The 19823-nt window shown below is 37.8% G+C and overlaps 1 protein-coding gene across 2 annotated transcripts in view; it reads right to left on the bottom strand.

The window, feature by feature from the left end:
• Positions 1-5698: 5698 nt before the first annotated feature.
• LATS1 (large tumor suppressor kinase 1) overlaps positions 5699-19823 on the bottom strand; it is a 41352-nt gene continuing 27227 nt past the window's right edge. For both annotated transcript variants that reach the window (XM_060168427.1, XM_060168426.1), the window contains 4 exons: positions 18178-18760; positions 15576-15758; positions 15264-15370; positions 5699-9204 (listed from right to left, as the gene is read on the bottom strand). In XM_060168427.1, coding sequence (XP_060024410.1) covers positions 8695-9204; positions 15264-15370; positions 15576-15758; positions 18178-18760 — 1383 coding nt within the window. In that variant the 3' untranslated portion in view covers positions 5699-8694. The remainder of the gene's footprint in view (positions 9205-15263; positions 15371-15575; positions 15759-18177; positions 18761-19823) is intronic.

Raw genomic sequence — 19823 nt, 5'->3', positions numbered from 1 at the left:
GGATATAAGCCGTGTGATGAAGATAGCAGAACTGAACAGACGAAGTCTGGAATGACCTTGTGGAGCTGTTATAGCAGGTGTGGACTGCCAACTCGATATTGTCTGTCTAAGCAGTCGTTGTTTTGGGTTTCATATGCAGCATAACCTAATCCCAATACTTTGACCCTCCAACTTAACAAATGTCTCTACCTCACTCTTGCCCTTTGGTTTTGCCTCCTATCTCAAAGAAAGTGTATCTTCCTTTGTCTAAGCCCCATTCCTCCACTTGAACTTAAAGATTTTATTTTTTATTTCCATTTTATGAATTTATATTTGGATAGGCAATGCATTTACATGGTTCAAATTCAAATGATACAAAAGCTTATATAGTGGGAAGTCTTTCTACTATTCTTGCTACCTTAGAAATCCAGTTCCCATCCCCAGAGACAGTAACATCAAACTTGTTAACTACCTTCCAGAGATACTTTTATTATACATGCAATTAAATAATGCAATTTATTAGACCTCTCATGAGCTTTCTATAATTTGCTAGTTTATGTCTTCAATCAAGGAAAATTTCCTTTTGGTAATTCCTTATAGCTTCTATTTTCTTGTTGGGATTGCCTATTTGTACATTTATGAGAACATTTTTCTTTACATTGTCATGCATAGTTATAAGAGCCATTGTAATATCTTTGCCAATTCCAGATGTTGGAAATAAGATCTTGGGGTCAGCCTCCAGTGATTGTGTTTTCTCTTGAGACTAGGTCATATTTTTATATTTCTTTGTATGCCAGGTAAGTTTGGATTGTATCATGGATGTTGGATATATTAAGTTACACTCTGGATTCTGGGATATGCTTCTGGAGGTGTTCTGCTTGGTTAAGCAAGCAATTAACTTGGTTTAATTTTCTTTCTGTTGGGCAGCATCTCAAATGTCAGTTTAGTTCTTTGATTCTTAGGATGCTTGGATTCCTCCCCACACGTATGTGGTTCGTGATTCAGCTAGAGGTTTGGGCCATTCTCAGGCAAGATATCATAAAAATGAGACACTCATCTAATGCCATTCCTCTCTCCCAAGTGTTGACTTCCACCCAGAATCTGCCTGCTCTTGGTTCCACTTCTGTATCTTTAGTTCTTTTCCCCCTGAATTTATAGTTGTTACATATGATAAAGTCAATCCATCAGGAGCTTACTTGGTCATACTAGAAGCAGAATCTAGAATTATCTTTCAAGTATGTCATTTGGTTGACAGTTGGATAATAAACTTGAAGGACCAGAATGAAGTCAAAGACTCCAGTTAGGAAGTTATTACAATAATTCAGTCAAGAGTTGATGAAGACCTTCACTGGTCAGAATGGCCATCATCAAAAAATCTACAAACAATAAATGCTGGAGACGGTGTGGAGAAAAGGGAACCCTCTTACACTGTTGGTGGGAATGTAAATTGATACAGTCACTATGGAGAACAGTATGGAGGTTCCTTAAAAAGCTAAAAATAGAACTACCATACCACCCAGCAATCCCACTACTGGGCATATACCCTGAGAAAACCATAATTCAAAAAGAGTCATGTACCATAATGTTCATTGCAGCTCTCTTTACAATAGCCAGGTCATGGAAGCAACCTAAGTGTCCACTGACAGATGAATGGATAAAGAAGATGTGGCACATATATACAATGGAATATTACTCAGCCATAAAAAGAAACGAAATTGAGTTATCTGCAGTGAGGTGGATGGACTTAGAGACTGTCATACAGAGTGAAGTAAGTCAGAAAGAGAAAAATACCATATGCTAACACACATATATATGGAATCTAAAAAAAAAAAATTGGCTCTGAAGAATCTAGGGGCAGGACAGGAATAAAGATGCAGATGTAGAGAATGGACTTGAGGACACGGGGAGGGGGAAGGGTAAGGTGGGACTAAGTGAGAGAGTGGCATGGACATATATACACTACCAAATGTAAACTAGATAGCTAGTGGGAAGCAGCTGCACAGCACAGGGAGATCAGCTCGGTGCTTTGTGTCCCCCTAGAGGGGTGGGATAGGGAGGGTGGGAGGGAGACACAAGAGGGAGGGGATATGGGGATATATGTATACATATAGCTGATTCACTCTGTTATACAGCAAAAACTAACACATCATTGTAAAGCAATTATACTCCAATAAAGATGTTTTTTTTTAAAAAAAAGTGTTGATGAGGGCCTTAACCAAATTAGTTTAACCAAACAATGGGGATGAAGATGATGAATTAGAGAAAAATGCACCAGGTAAATAACCGAATTTCATGAATCATTGCATGGGAGACAGACAAAGTATAAAATGACTTCAAATTGTTTTGCAAATCAGATTATACACGAACACAAAGTACACGTTAGTTGGGGTACAAGTTCAGCAACAGTAACAAATGGTATATATATATATATATATATATATATATGAATTTTTTTCCTTTTAATATTCTGCAGTTGGACAGACAGCCCTGCTTCATGCCATCTTTCAGGTAGCCAGGTTTTATTCATTTTGTTAATCCACCATCACTAGGGTATTTTCCTGGATTTTATGGGTCAATATAAAGTCATGATTCTATGTTCCATCCTGTGGGAAGAGGGAAGGAGCAAGTGAAGGGCAAACAGTATCAACTTTAGGTGTATGAAGTAGTTTTTTTTTTTTTTTTTTGTGGTACACGGGCCTCTCACTGTTGTGGTCTCTCCCGCTGTGGAGCACAAGCTCCGGACGTGCAGGCCCAGCGGCCATGGCCCACGGGCCCAGCCGCTCTGTGGCATGTGGGATCCTCCCGGACCGAGGCACGAACCCGTGTCCCCTGCGTTGGCAGGCGGACTCCCAGCCACTGCGCCACCAGGGAAGCCCTGAAGTAGAATTTGCATGTGTCACATCTGCTCATATCCCAGTGGCCAAAACCTAGTCATGTGGCCACAACTAATTACAAGGGAATATGAGAAACATGGGCTCTAGTGGGACAGTTGAAACATGAACAGGGATGGGGGCTCTATTAGTAAAAGGAAAACTGAGAGAATGGAAGCTGGAGAACAAGAGCAGCCTGTGTCATTAGTCAACCCCTCTGGGAGCTAGGAACTCTTGAGAATCCCCCTTTTCACTACAGAACAAATTTAACCCTCCTCCAGGGAAAACAAAGTCCCACCCAGACTGTGAATCCACCAAAATGTCCCGGATCTCTGGGTGACTTTATGTAAGGGAGAAGGAAAGACTGGATATTTGGGAGGACAACTGCCTATGTCTCAAACATAAATTTGATATCCTCCCTTTTGCCTTCACACAAAAGCAGATACATTTTCTGTGTATTTGCCTTTGACATAATAAGGTATGGTCACAATTTTAAGCATGCCAAACATGGATCCAAAATGCAGTAAAATGAGAGAGCCAATGAGCTAGACGGAGGGTCCCACAATGGCACCCGTCAGCACCAGGGTCCACGCAGTAGAACAAGCTCCAAAGAATGGCTGCCACCAGTGTCTATGTTCCCAGGGTGAGCCGCAGCTGCCTCCCACCTCAACGGGAGACTCTCCAGGACCAGGAGTGTATGTCCACCATTCAGTCATCTGCTAGAAGATGGTGTGGAAGTCACGGAAAAGTAGCTTGGGCAAAGAAAGAAATTAAATTGTGATGCAGGTCTGCTGAAACCACAGCTAACCTGGCTGAGAGCTCCTGGACGACGATGATGACATATGAAGGCAAACACAATGTATTAGAGACATTTTCTCTGGAACATATCATCAGAATTAAAAAGGAAATTGGATTCCATGGAGTCCTTATCACTTCTCACCCACCAAAAATATGCTAACTAAAAGGACAAATAAATACATTAATTGGAAATCTTAAAAAAATGTAGTAAAATGAATCATAAGCATAATGCAGTTTGCATGAGCTATACAACAGCCTCATATAGACCAAATATAAATTTACAAGTGGGACTTCCCTATAGGTCCAGTGGTTAAGACTCTGCGCTCCCAACGCAGGGGGGCTGGGTTCGAGCCCCGGTCAGGGAACTAGATCCCGCATGCCGCAACTAAGAGCCAGCGCAGCCAAATAAATAAATATTAAAAAAATTTTTTTACAAGTGAATGCAAACAAGAGGATAAAAGGAGACCTAAGAATGATGGTAGGGACTTCCCTGGGGGCACAGTGGTTAAGAATTTGCCTGCCAATGCAGGGGACACGGGTTTGAGCCCTGGTCCAGGAGGATCTCACATGCTCTGGAGCAACTAAGCCCATGTGCCACAACTGCTGAGCCCATGCGCCACAACTACTGAAGTCCTTGCACCTAGAGCCTGTGCTCCGCAACAAGAGAAGCCACTACAATAAGAAGCATGTGCACTGCAATGAAGAGTAGCCCCCGCTCCCTGCAACTAGAGAAAGCCCAGGTGCAGCAATGAAGACCCAACGCAGCCAAAAATAAATAAATTAAAAAAAAAATGATGGTAATGCTTGAAAAAGGGGGAGAAAAACCCTAAATATTTGTTCATCTTTGTAAAGTTGATTTAAGATGTAACATCAACATATATACTTTATTTGGTAGGCAGTTCATGTGATAAAGTAAAAAGATTATAAATAAAGGAAAAGAGATTAGCTAATAACTTCACATTTTAAAAATTACTAACTGGGCTCAAATGATACTAAATGCAGAGTTCAATAATTAAAAAAGGTTTAAATCTGTGATCTAAAGGGAGCCTTTAACATGAAATATTTATTGTACTTATACTGGGCAAAACGAAAACTTTACTGGGCTACACTAACTTTAGTTTGCCTTAATTTAAGTAGGGATTATCATTAGCTATATATGTTTTAATTTCAAAGCATCAAATTTTTTTTTTAAAGAACTTTAGTACTTTTTTTATTTTTTATCTTTGTCTGCGTTGGGTCTTCGTTGCTGTGCGCGGGCTTTCTTCTAGTTGTGGTGAGCGGGGGCTACTCTTCGTTGTGGTGCACAGGCCTCTCATTGCGGTGGCTTCTCTTGTTGCAGGGCACGGACTCTAGGCATGCGGGCTTCAGTAGTTGCGGCACGCAGGCCCTAGTATGCGCAGGCTTCAACAGTTGAGGCGCGCAGGCTCTAGGGCGTGTGGGCTTCAGTAGTTTTGGTGCATGGGCTTAGTTGCTCTGCAGCATGTGGGATCTTCCCGGACCAGGGATGGAACCTGTGTCCCATGCATTGGCAAGCAGATTCTTTACCAGTGTGCCACCAGGGAAGTCCTTAAATTTTTAATCATAAATTTTCTCTGAGAATAAAAAGATTAAATTTTTGAATTAAAAAATCAACTTATTTAACTAAGCAGCCTAAAAGTCAGCCTTCCACACATAATTTAAAGATTTGAATTTTGCTTTTTTTTTATTATGATCCCAGCAAATGTTACACTAGAGAAAATGATTGGGGAAATACAAATAGATTCATTAAGAACACAGGCTGATTATTCGTATCTACTACATTCAGAAGTATGCAAAACAATTTAGTTATATTGCAATGCTGTAACTCCTTTTCCTAACAAAGCATTATTTTATAAAACTGTAGTGTTGTATTGATTCAATTTTAATACAAAATACTTATATACATAATACAATATAAAAGTAAACTGTGGTATAGTGCCTTCACAAAGGGATCTATTAAGGCGCTTTACAAATACACCATTATGTTGATCCAAATTACTTTTTGTTTTAGATTAAAACAAACAGGCTAAATGTTTCACTTTAAATACCAAAGGGATTTTTGTTTATTAAAGAAAAATTTCTAAAGTACCTTAGGTAACAGCAGCAGCAATATCTAAAAATCCTCCCACTGTATTCTCTAATTTCAACATATTATTAAGTCAGAAGAAAACATTTCCACTCACAGTTTTGCACTTTGCAACAGCAGAAGGTAATAACTTTTTAAAAAAGTCAATCTCAAAGTGACTTCTTAGTCATACATTCTATAGTTTCTATTACAAATAAGGTAGAAAAGATACAGCAACAGGGCCTGCCTTAGGACGTCACTGGACAATACATAACTGTATCTACAATTACATAATTATAGAACACATTTCATAAATACCACTGATATGCATAAAAGGGGTGAGTATAAGAAAGACAGCAAGTTTTTTTTTTTAATGAGTGGGAAAATTATTTTAAAAAGAAAACATGATCAATGTTTTCACTCCATTTCAATTGAGAGCATATAGATTTTTGACATCGTTCTCATCTTTTTGGTCAGGAAGCACCAGATTCTATACTGGAAGATCTGGATATAGTTTGGGAATAAGACAGCTAATAAGTATATCCAAACTGCTAAAAATGCAGATACGAAAGGCTTGTACACTGCTTCAGATAAACACAAAAAGCTTATACTGTCAGAGGAAATTTAAAAGAATACAAAATTTGTAGTGTCTGTTACATTTGAGGAATAAGGGCAACACAGATTTTGGGGGGAGGGAGGGGGAGAAGACAGCACCTTAGTTTTCCTACAATGTAAATGTAACAAAGTTGGTTTTATTCTGTATTGCACCATAGTCCAGAAATAAAACAACTAAATGGAAATTGCAATAAATCTGACTGAGAAAGCCTGAAGAACAAGGGGGATAACTTAAAAATTTGAGTACCGAGCTAGAAAGTTCTTGAACTAATTTGTTTTGCATAGAATTTTACAGGACTAATCAAACGTTCCATGAAGTGAAGACTGCCATCTTATATAGTGCATTTTCCTACAATCCTCTGAGTAGAAATCCTTCAGAAATATTTATTAAGCTTGTAACAAGCCAAACATGTATTTCAGTGCCCTCAAAAGGGTGTGTTTAAAATGTCTTGGTGCTGTACCAGCAAGAGAGGCAGTCCTAAGGATATCTTATCACATGGTACAGACCTTTCACACCATAAATTATCAGTGTTTATACAAGATGTGCTAATCTGAGTACTAATTAGTAAACTTACAGCAAAGTTCCTAGTTTAATATATCAGTGTTCTTGCAGGACAGAGGTCCCTAACGAAGAGTTTGTGACAGGTTTCAACACATCCAAAATCGCTAAACTGCATGCAACATTTTGTGCGTATGTGTTGATGTGCATTTTTCTGGGAAGAGAAGCCACAGCTTTCATCAGATTCTTGGAAGGGCCAATGACTCCCAAAGACCTACCATTACATAGTGGCTAATGCACTGGTTTACAAGCTGAGAAGACCAACTATAGAAAGGCCACCTATAGAAAGGAGGGAAGTGTGAGCTAATAAATCTTTTTTGCTCTCCCCAATTCAACCAGAACAGCTTTGCCTTTAATTTTACTTGCATACATGATTCCATTAGCTTTTATTTGAAGAAAGCTGTAAGTTTGAAAAATCACTAAAATTATGCTTCTTCTCCACAAATATTGTTTTGATGAAACAATTCCCTATCAGTGGAGCTTCAGGAAATAAAATACAAATTTTACTAATGTGAGAATAGAGCCCTTTCCCCCTTCCTAAAAGTTAAGCTAAATGTATTTTGGTATGAAACCACAAGTTGTCCTTATACCTAAGTATTATATATAACAGTAATGCTGAAAAACATACTGTTTAACCTTAATAAGTTAGGAGGTTTTGAATTTTCCTAAGAACACTATGTATTTTTTCCTAATTACTAATGGCCACCTTAATTAGGAATTAAATAATGTTTTTTTCACCAATTAATCTCTGCCTACAGGTAAAATATTGCCAAATAGCCACATTTTCTTTTGCCAGTAACAATCTGTGTATGCATCTCTGTTCTGAAAGAGGAAAACTATATAACATTACTGATGACATAATCAAAACTGTCACTATATAGAAAAAGTACTTTTCTAGTAAGTACTCACAAATAATTTTTAATTAAAGTTTCATATGAAGCTGAAAATGATCTCTCTGCTTAGGATGTGGAACTTTTTTTTAATTTCAAAGTAAAAATATGAAAGATCTTATTAGCTTTTAGTATTGAAAATTTTAATTTATGGCAGCTTTGTTCCCTTTAAAAACTGAAAGCAGCATTAAAAATACCAATATGAAAAGAAAAATGGTAGTGCTTTGCTTCTTTCAAAGCCAGTAATTTGCTGAGATATGTTAGAAAATTAAGTATTCCGCAGATGGGATAAAAAGATAAACTGCACTAGTTTTCATCTGGATGAGCATACTGTTTCAACCTTGTATTTCTTAGTTACAAAATGTGAATTATACAGATTATCATTAGCCTAGGAACACTCACCACCATGATGGCTTCATTTCTATAGCTTATTTTTTTCCAAAAACAAATTATGGGGGAAGAAAAAAAAAACAGCTCTGTAAATGTGGGGTATATTTCATATTTGGTTAAAGCAAGATAAAACTAAAACTGTCTTTCAAAAAATTTTCAAAAATTCTTGTTTTTTTAAAAATTATTTAGCATATGTACAAATAGATATCAGGCTTCTCCTTTTAAACAAAGCACTATTTTTTATTTTAAGTACTTTAAGTACCAAGAACTGACTATAATATTCAGCTCATAATTTACTTTATAACAATTTTTTTCTAAATTACTGATTAAAAAGGCTGGAATAAATTAACATTTCAAAAGGATTTCCCATAATTTAGGAACATAAAAAATTGTACACAGAGCACACATACATAGCTCTGTTACATTTGCATAATTTTACTCTCAGAGCTTCAAAAACCCCTGCGTTTCAGGCCTTATTGCAAAGCCTCATTACAATTATTTCCTAGTGTGTTAAACATACACTAGGTCACGACTTTTGATCTCTGAGCCTGTGTGCTGATCATCTTCATCTGACTGTTGCTCTGAGCCTTGTGAATTAATATATTCATATTCAATAGGCTTTGGATAATTATATGGGTAGCCATTGTCATCAAAAAACCTCCGAAAGGTAAATTCATAGAAAGCATGTTCAGGGTGCTTTCCATTTTTATACCATCCGTTCAGAGTGTCATTTACATTTTCTTCTTCATTATCATCACTCCGTAACTTATCAGGATCAACAGGATCAAAATTTGATGTATCTGTTGGGTGTGTGATTTTAGGAATGTATGAAGCAGACTGCTGTCTCAGGTCACTGGAAAAATCAATTGTTTTAAAAAACGGATGAGCTTTTATTTCATCAGCACCATTCTTGCCTAAGCGATCTTCTGGTCCTCTGCAGAGTTTAATAATAAGATCAGAGGCTTCAGGACTCAGTTTAGCTTGCGGTGGGATATGAAGAGATGTTTGCCAGTTGATAACCTTTAAAGAAGATTTTTAAAAATTAGAAGGAAAGAAATAAGAAAAACAAAAATTTCCTCCAAGTTTCAAATGAAAAAATCTTACTGGACTATCAGTGTTTTCTTAAAATAAATTGCATTGTACTTCACCTTCCTTACCTTTTTATTTTACTTCATTTTTTTGGCCATGCCGCACAGTTCGTGGGATCTTAGATTCCCCCATCAGGGATCGAACCCAGGCCCTTGGCAGTGGAAGTGTGAGTCCTAACCACTGGACCGCCAGGGAATTCCCTCACTTTCCTCACCTTTAATAATGAATCGGTGGGAAATAACTTTTCTTTCCATTCCCTCCTCTCTAGACAACTTATACTCATATTACATGACTCACTGTAAGTTTTAGTTCCCCTGTTAAGACCTTCAACCTACGGTAGAAATGACTTTCTACTGTGCCTCCCCAGTTCTATATATTTCCTTGTAGCATAATATCTCTAATACTTTGTGGTATCTATTTATGTCTGTGTCCTACTACAGTATAAAATTTCATAAGGCTATAGACCATGTTTTGTCTTTGCATTTCCCAGTGTTTGGCAAATTGCCTGGCACATAATTAATAGATATTCAATAAACACTTATTGTTTTGAATAAACTGGAATGAGGGAGGGAGAAAGGAAGGGAGGGAGAGAAGGGGTAGGTCTCCATAAATATTTATTAAATAAATGAACGTCATTCTTCCTTATTCATATATGAGCTTATCAGTGCTGTGTAGGGAAGAAAATTAAACCCCCTCTTCAATAACCAAAGTAAAAACTCAACGGACCCTTTAGGCCTTGGCGCGTAACTCGGCTCAGTCCAGTTCAAGATGCTGATAAACAGGGCTAGTGCTTGAAAGCTTTATGAGGAGATAACATGTATTTGAACATGTTATGATTGATATATACAGAGTAGAGGTTTTTGCTTACTGTCCCTTTCATGGTGGTAGCAGGGGAGAACTTCTGAAAAGGTGCCAAATATCTGCAAGAACATGTATCTGCCCCATAGAGAATTTCTGTAGAATTCAATTCCATTTAAACTATTTAAAATCATTTTTCTGCCAACCAGCCCCAGCCTGAAGCCCAACATAGTAACTAGACTAGCTATCCTAGCAATACAACTATCTTAAGACAACTTTGTCAGCTGCTTTAATTTACAAAGGTTAGTTCTAAATCCCATTCTTTTGACTATTCTAAACATTGTATGTTTCAAAGTATCCTTTTAAAAACTTGGTTTTTTGTGCTTACATTTTTTTCTATAATAGATTATTTTGATGATTAAATTTGACCCCTTTGACAGAAAATGGATCAGTGGATTCCTAAGGATCAGGGAGGAGTTTGTGCATAGGGTTTCGGGGATGGGGGTGGGGTGGGGGGCGGGTGTTGAAGAACTGTTCTACACTGATTATGGTGGTGATTGCATTTGTCAAATTTCAGAGTGAGTTTTACTGAATGTAAATTCAACGTGAATAAACATGACTTTAAAAACTTTAAAAAAACAAAAAACAAAAACTCAACGGATGGGCTCAACAGCAGAATGGAGACGTCAGAGGAAAGAATCAGTGAACTTAAAGAAAACTCGATAGAAATGATACAATCTGAACAACAGAGAGAAAAAAGTTTGAAAATATGAGAACCTCAGTAACCTGCGGGACTATACCAAAAGGTCTAATGTTGGTGTCAGAATTCCAAAAGGAAAAAATATGTGGTACAGAAAAAATATTTGAAGAAATGATGGCTGAAAATTCTCCAAATCTGATAAAAGACAAACCTGTAAATTAAAGATGCTGTTTGAAAGAAAGCCCTAAGAAATCCATGCCCAGACAAATCTTAATTACAACACTGAGAGCTAAAGAAAATTTCTTATAAGTATCCAGTGAAAAATGATGCATTACTTGAGGGAACAATGATTTGAATTACTGTAGATTTCTCATCAGAAAACTATGGAGGACAGAAGTGGATACGTTTTAAAGTGCTGCAAGAACTGAAACCCAGACTTCTATTACCAAGTGATAATATCCTAAGGAAGGTGAAATAAAGACATTCTTAGATGAAGGAAAACTAAAATGATCTGCTATAAGCAAACCTGCTCTAAAATATTTGCTAAAGGAAGTTCTTCAGACAGAAGGGATTGATAGAGAAAGAATCATAAAACATCAGGAATGCAGGAAAGCAAGGAAAATGCTAACTATCTGCGTAAATACAAATGACTATTCTCATCTTGAGTTCTTTAAAATAAGTTGATGGTTGAAAACAAAAACTGTAACATTGTTGGATGAGGCTTTTTATTTTTTTTGATGTGGACCATTTTTAAAGTCTTTATTGAATTTGTTACAATATTGCTTCTGTTTCATGTTCTGGTTTTTTTTTTTGGCCAGGAGGCATGTGGGATCTCAGCTGCCCATGCTTTGGAAGGTGAAGTCTTAACCACTGGACCACCAGGGAACTCCTGGATGAGGTTTTAAATGTATGTAGACGTGATGTATAAAAAACTAAGACACGGGGCTTCCCTGGTGGCGCAGTGGTTGGGAGTCCACCTGTCAATGCAGGGGACTCGGGTTCGAGCCCTGGTCCGGGAGGATCCCATATGCCGTGGAGCAGCTAGGCCCATGCGCCACGGCTACTGGGCCTGTGCTCTGGAGCCCGTGAGCCACGACTACTGAAGCCCGCGTGCCTGGAGCCCATGCTCCGCAACAGGAGAGGCCACTGCAGTGAGAAGCCCGCACACCGCAACAAAGAGTGGCCCCTGCTCTCTGCAACTGGAGAAAGCCCGCGCGCGACAGCGGGGTCCCAGTGCAGCCAAAAATAAATAAATAAAAAACAAACAAAAAAACCCTAAGACACAAAGGGTAGAGAATGAAGGGACCTATATGGTAGTAAGGTTCTACCCTGAACTTTTAGTGGCAAGATACTGATTCTAAGTAGACAATGAAAATTTAGTATGTATCTTGTAATCACTAGAGCAACCTCTAACAGAACTATATAAAGAGATAATAGTCAAAAACACAGTAGAAAAAAAAAAACAGTAGAGTGAGATCTCATGGAAAATGGCAAATAGGAAGCCTCAGTGGTCAGTCCCTCCACAAAAACAATCATTAAACTGAGAAAAAAAAATTCAACTCTTATCATAATCAACCATTTTGGTACTGTGGAATCTGACTTGACCCTAAGAGCAACGAGGGGAGTGCTTCATGAAGGGAAAAGCTGCTAAAACTTGGTAAGATAGCAGTCTGCATGAACCAACTACCATTCACCATTGCTCAGCCCCACCGTGGTTATGGAGAGGGCAGCCCATTTTCCTGGTATGGTGCCAAGGTAGGCAGTAAGGACCCTGCCTTCCAAAAATTTGAGGCTGTACATTTTGGTTGGTCTTGGTGATTCCCTGAGGGACCAGTCCAGAGGCCTGCCTTTCTTTTGACCCTCTCAGGAATACTTAAAAGAGAGAGACATGCTTTCCTTTTCTGATACAGGCATTTAAGGAAACCTCTATCAAGTCACTGGATTAGGCTGTTTTTCTTTAACCTTTGATTCTTAAATAGTCTAGAGATAAGCCTGCTGTTGGGTATGTGACCTGCAAGTATTTTCTCCCAAACTGTAGCTTGTCTTTTCATTGTTTGACCATGTCTTTGGCAGACTGAAAGTTTTTAATTTTTGATGAAGTCCAAATTCTCAACCTTTTCTTTAATGAACCATGATTCTGATGTCATTTCTAAGAACTCTTCACCTAAGCCTAGGCCATAGAGATTTTCTCCTACATTTTCTTTTAAACGTATAGCCTTTATGGGGCTTCCCTGGTGGCGCAGTGGTTGAGAGTCCACCTGCCAATGCAGGGGACACGGGTTCGTGCCCCGGTCTGGGAAGATCCCACATGCTGCGGAGCGGCTGGGCCCATGAGCCATGGCCGCTGAGCCTGCGCATCCGGAGCCTGTGCTCCGCAACGGGAGAGGGCACAACAGTGAGAGGCCCGCGTACCGCAAAAAGAAAAAGTATAGCCTTTATATTTTATCTAGATCTATGACTCATTTTGAGGTAATCTTTGTGTAAGGTGTGAGGTTTATGTTGAGTCAGTATTTTTTGTATATGGCTGACCAATCTTTCCATCACCATTTGTTGAAATGCTATCCTTTCTCCATTTGTACCTTTGTCAAAGAACAAATGGCCATATTTGTGTGGTGCTATTTCCCACTATCCTGTTCCATTATCTGTGTGTGTATCCTCTTGCCAATATCACACTGTCTGGACTACTGTAACTTCACAGTAAGACTTAAAATCAAGTAGTTGATTCCTCAAACTTTGTCCTTCTTTTAAAAAACTGTTTTTGTGGTACTTCCCTGGTGGCGCAGTAGTTAAGAATCCGCCTGCCAACGCAGGGGACACGGGAAGATCCCAAATGCTGCGGAGCAACTAAGCCCTGTGCGCCACAACTACTGAGCCTGCGCTCTAGAACCCACGAGCCACAACTACTGAAGCCCGCGCGCCTAGAGCCTGTGCTCCACAACAAGAGAAGCCACCACAATGAGAAGCCCACGCACTGCAACAAAGACCCAACACGGCCAAAAATAAATAAATAAAAAATAAATTAAAAAAAAAAACCCTGTTTTGTTATCAGTTTCTTTGTCTACCCATATCAATTTTAGAATTGGCGCACCTATACCTACAAAAATTCCTGCTGGGAATTTTTATTGGATTTGAGTGAAATCTGTAGATTAGTTTTGGGGGAACTGATAGCTTTACTATGTTGAGTCTTCCAATCCATCAACACAGTATGATTCTCCATTTATTAAGATCTTGTTTTTTTCCATCAGAGTCTGTAACTTTTAGCATTCAGATCTTGTTCATGTTCTATTAGATTTATACCTAATAGAATTATAGGTATAATATGACCCAATATTATACCCAAGTATTTCATTTTGGGGAAGCTACTGTAAATGGTATTGTTTTAAAATTTCATTTTCCATTTGTTCATTACTTGACTATAGAAATACAATTGATTTTTACGTAGTACCCTTATATTCTACAACCTGGCTAAACTCACTTATTAGTTTTTTGGAGTTTTGCACAGATTCCCTGGGATTTTCAGTATAGAAAATTATGTCATCTGTGAATAAAGCAAGTTTTTATTTTTTTCTAATCTTTATGCCTTTTATTTTTTTTGTTGCTGTATTCCACTGGCTAAGACTTCCAGAACTTTGTTGAGTAAGACTCATTAGAATAGACATCCTTGCCTTGTTCTTGAAATTAGGGAGAAAGCATTCAATTTTTTACACGCACAGCACCCACACAAATATACATTTATACATATGCATATACTTACATATATACATATATATTAAAATGAAGGGGAAATAAAGACACTTTCAAACAAACCTGACACAAACCTGAAAGAATGCATTACCAGTAGACCTGTAATAAAAGAAATTCTAAAAGAAGTTTTAAATATAATGTATTAAATGCAATGTCAGAAGTTGTAACTTGAGGAGAGCATCATAGAAAATATGATATCTTAAGACATTCTCAGAGAATGATTAAAATGACCAGGAGTGAACCAGAAAGGGGGAAGGTTGTGAAACATGGGAGAGAAAGAAGAACATTCCAGACAGAGGGAATGGTACGAACAAAGGAACTGAGGACAAATTTGGACTTTAACCCACAGACAAGGCCACTAAAGGGTTTTTTAATGGGACAATTTATGGTCAAAATTGTGAGCAACTTTTCATTTAAGTGCCAGGGAGATACAGACATTTGTTAGTAGTTTGAGGCTAGAATGTGCATGAAAGGAAACAAAGCCAGCAGCCAGTAGTAAGAGTAAACTGGAATACATCTTCAAAAGGTACTAAAAACTTCTATGAGAATGAAATATGAATGTAGTGTATGAATGAGGAACAGTGATATGATGGAGATAAGCGTTCACTCATGGAATTTTAGTGGGTTCCTGTATCCTTACAAGTTCTTTCTTTAATTCTAGATTAAGATGCTCAAAGTAAAGGACTGATAAACGTGTATGGTATTGGGACTTCATAACAATTCTTTTGGTATAGATTCTACACCTTACCTTCACTTGTGTTTCAAATGGTGTTTGTGCCAAGAAAGGAGGTTGTCCCACCAACATTTCAAAAAGAATGACACCAACACTCCACCAATCACATAACTGTGTATAGCCTAAAATAAGATACCAAAGTTATGGTTATTCATAAGCACTTTTTAAAAAGTGCTCAGAATTAATACAATCAAAATTAATATTAAATCAACAATTTATACTGTAAAATTAATACTTTTATTATAAGCCTGAAACGAGCCATATTCTAATGTAAGTTTCAGCTGGTCTAAAGGCATACTGAGATTATTTATGAAACAAACGTTTTACCTGTTCGTAACAACACTTCAGGCGCAATATAATTGGGAGTCCCAACCAAAGAATGTGCAAGACATCGCTGGTGCTGGCGTGCAGCTCTCCGCTCTAGTGGCTTCAGTCTATCTCCACATCGACAGTTAGAGGGGTCACCCCATTCATTACTGAAATCCATACTATCTTGCCGTGGATGGTCACCTGTATAGTAAAAAAATAAATAAAAGCAACAAGAGTAAACCTAGTCTGTTTAACCTTTTGACGTCATAGTTCAGAGTTAACAACGCTTCCCCTTGTTGACAAGCTGAGACACAATGTATGGCAAATCACTGATGGTGTTTATTAATAATTAGAGCCTGCACTCTTGAAATATCAATAGGATAAGTTTTACACTAAGAAAAATAAGCCTAAGATGCAGTAATTTACTCAATATTAAGTGATGACGGTAAAAATCATTTGAGTAGGTAGGATTGAGAATTTGGTACTCAGACTGCTCTGCAATACCACTCTGGACAAAGTTTCAAACAAATTAGATTTGTGTTTCATTCATTCAGCAAATGACAACGATAATAATAAAGACACTATTCTCCTCTCAGGCAGCTTCTCGGTAGGGGAGAAATACAACAAACAAATACATATATAAGAAACATAGTGATGCATTCCATACAGAGAATCAACAGGGGGTGGTGATATGGCAAATGTTCTAGGGTGTCTTGGGAAGACCAACTGAGGTGACATTTGTAAAAAAATAAGAGGAACTCAACCATCTGAAAACCAGAGCAAGGCGCCCACACAATCCCAACAGCACCAGAGAGAAGAGCAGTGTGGTTCGTAAGGGGAGAACGGTAGGAAATAGAGCAGGAGCCAGTGCACAAGGGTGTGCGAGCGAAAGAAATGGTCTGCTTTTTCCTCGAAGTGCAGCAGGAAGATACTGGAGAGTGTGAAGCAAGAGAATGAAAAGGTCTGATAAATGTTTAAAAAAGAAAACTTTAACTGCTGTATAGAGAATAGATTATAGGGGGAACAAGGGTGAAAAAGAGATCAGGTAAGAGGCTATTACAGTGAAGTTTGGACTGTGATGGTAACAGTGCACATGGAGAAAAGTGAACAGATTGAAGATATATTTAGAGGTGGAGTAAGCAGGACTTACTGAGGGATCAGATGTGGAGGGTATGGAGAAAGAATCAAGGACGGGTGGTGGTAGTACAATTTACTAAAAGGGAGGGGGAACAAATATGGAGGGGGAGAAAGTAAGAGTTGTTGATTGGCAATGTTAAGTTTGAAAGATCTATTAGGAATCCTTGTGAAAGGGAGAGGCTGTTTCTGAAGAGAGATTTGGAAGTCATTGATGTAGAGCTAGTAATTAAAGTCATGACTGGATGAAACCATCTAGGAAAAAAAATATTTGAAATTAACCTAACTGTAATAATCATCTAGGATGTTTGATTAAAATACAATTTCTAACCTCAGTGGAGATTTTCAATCAGAAGACTGGAATAGAGCCTAAGAATCATATTTGTAAGATGAACCCCAAGTAATTCAGGTGAATCTGGGGAGACATTAAATTATGTTAAGCTGAATATTAAAGTATGTTCAGGATCTACTCCTAGTAGTATCTCAGTTTTATCCATTTAATGTCAATCTACTTGTGTTCACAAGAAGCACTGGAGGCCACTTATACTTACCTCAGAGGATTGCTGTAAGCATTAAATCAGAAAATATGTAAAGCACCTAGTCATATTGAGTATCCAACAAATGTTAGGTTGACTTATACTTCCATTAGTGCTTGGAGGGATTTTGGTGAGGCAGTGTGGTATAGAAGAAATAACAGGGGCCCTGTAGGCAGACAAACCTCAGTTCAAAGCCTAGCCCTTACACTTATCTTCTGTCTGACCACGAGCAAGTTTCTTATTCTAACTTAGCCTCGGTTTCTTCACTCTGCCTCACAATGACGTTGTGAAGATTAAACAGAATCATGTACATAAAGTGTTTAAGGTTAAACAAGCTGTGTAACAGTCATACAACAGAAGCCTAAACAGTCGTGAAAATAAATGTTATATGCAGGAACACAGATGAACCTCAAACAAATAAAGGAAGTCAACACCGAAGACTACATATAGAATGATTACATTTAAATAAAGGTTCAAGACAAGGCAAAATGAAATAATAAATTATTTAGGGATATATACGTATGTGGTAAGAGTGTAGAGAAAAGTAAAGAACTGATTATGGCGTTCTGAAATACTCCTATGGAAGAAAGAAAAGGAGGTGATTGTTTAGGGTCTTCAAAAGTACTAATAATCTAGTTCTTAAGCTGAATGGTGGGTATGGGGCTTCATTTAAAAATTATTTTCAAATTGTTATTTGTCTGACATATTTCAAATTAATAAAATGTAAAGAGATTAATTCAAAAATGTTAATGATATTTAGAAATAATTAATTCTAGCACACTCTTTCATTTTATAAATCTAAGTGTCTAAAGGATTCACCCACATTTATCCAGTGGAGTCAAGACCTGACCCAGGACTTCTGGCTCCCATCCAGGGATAATACCATCTTATATTTTATTGCATTATAAATCATATGCAAATGTCCAAACAAATTTTATGATTTTACTCACCACTCTGATAGTACTTAGAATCATGCGTCCATCTGAAGCCAGTGCAGAGGCCGAAGTCAGTCAATTTAATATGACCATCACGATCAATCAAAATGTTATCAGGTTTAATATCTCTATGAATAAAACCCATTTTATGAACACTTTCAACCGCACAGGTAAGTTCTGCTATGTAGAATCGTGCCAGATTTTCTGGAAAGATGCCCATTCTAATTAATAGGCTCATCATATCACCCCCAGGAATATAGTCCATTACAAAGTATAAATTGTCCTTGTCTTGGAATGAATAATAAAGACGAACTACCCATTCGTTGTCAGCTTCGGCCAGGATATCTCTCTCAGCTTTAACGTGGGCAACTTGATTTCGAAGTAGAACATCTTTCTTTCGAAGAGTTTTTGTTGCATATAAAGCCTTAGTATCTACTTTTCTTGCTAGACAGACTTCACCAAATGCTCCTATTCCTAATGTCTTTATCTTCACAAACATAGACTTGTCCATTTTAGCCCTCTTAAGACGGATGTAATTAGACTCTTTTTGGCAAAGCATCTTTCTCATTTGATCTTGGGCATCTTGAGATAATCCAACCTAGGCAAATAAACTAAATATTAAATGAGGAATTATCTTCTATACTGAATATTAAGAAATCGCTTGGAAAAAATTCAGGCATATATTTAAAGGTTAAATGCATAATAATTTTTAATAAAGCATGTTAGAAATCTAGAATATACTTCAGAGAAAATTAATTATCAAAAGTGCAGCATAAGAAATAGTTAACAGGATACACAAGGTGAGTGTATATGCAAAGTCTGCTGTAGAGAGCAAGGAGAAGATGATATCAATGTTCAGCTTTCTACTCTTCTCTAATGCACTCAAAAAACACGTTCCCAGTGTGCAATAGCCAAACATGTTAACATGCACCCTCATCTATCTCTCCATGCATATTCATCCCAAACTACGTAATTAGATTGCTTTCATTATATGCATCTCTTTGTGGAATGCCTATGCCTCAAATAGTCTTCTTTTCATTTTATCCTTCATGAAAAGAAATTCTTCCACTTCAGGTTCATTTATTCTAAAAAACTGATGTATTGAGAACAAAAGAATGTCTTTCCTAACCTAACCACTCATTAACAGTCAGTCTTTCCTTTTATCTTTCTCAGGGCATTAGAGTAAGGGTAGGACTCACAGCCACCACTAATGCAAAATGCAAAGGGTATGTCCTACCTTATTTAAAAGGGACAACTTTTTTGATTACAAGGTATCTTTTAGATATTTTGGAATGTTTCAAAGAATAGTCAGTGTGACTTATGAAGATACCAAAAAAACAGATAAAACAAAAACCAACGTCTAAGTAGACATGGAATACCTGGATTCAGAAGGAATGAATAGCTCATTTTTGACTAGTTAATGAAGAATTAACTTAAGAATTTAAATAGAGGGCTTATCTGGTGGCGCAGTGGTTGAGAGTCCGCCTGCCAATGCAGGGGATCTGGGTTCGTGCCCTGGTCTGGGAGGGTCCCACGTGCCACAGGGTGGCTGGGCCCGTGAGCTATGGCCGCTGGGCCGGCGTGTCTGGACCCTGTGCTCCGCAACGGGAGAGGCCACAGCGGTGGGAGGCCCGCGTACCGCAAAAAAAAAATAAAAAAGA

This window comes from Lagenorhynchus albirostris, chromosome 12 (assembly GCF_949774975.1).
Source record: "Lagenorhynchus albirostris chromosome 12, mLagAlb1.1, whole genome shotgun sequence".
Taxonomy (NCBI): domain Eukaryota; kingdom Metazoa; phylum Chordata; class Mammalia; order Artiodactyla; family Delphinidae; genus Lagenorhynchus; species Lagenorhynchus albirostris.
This window is presented reverse-complemented; position numbering and strand designations above follow the sequence as displayed.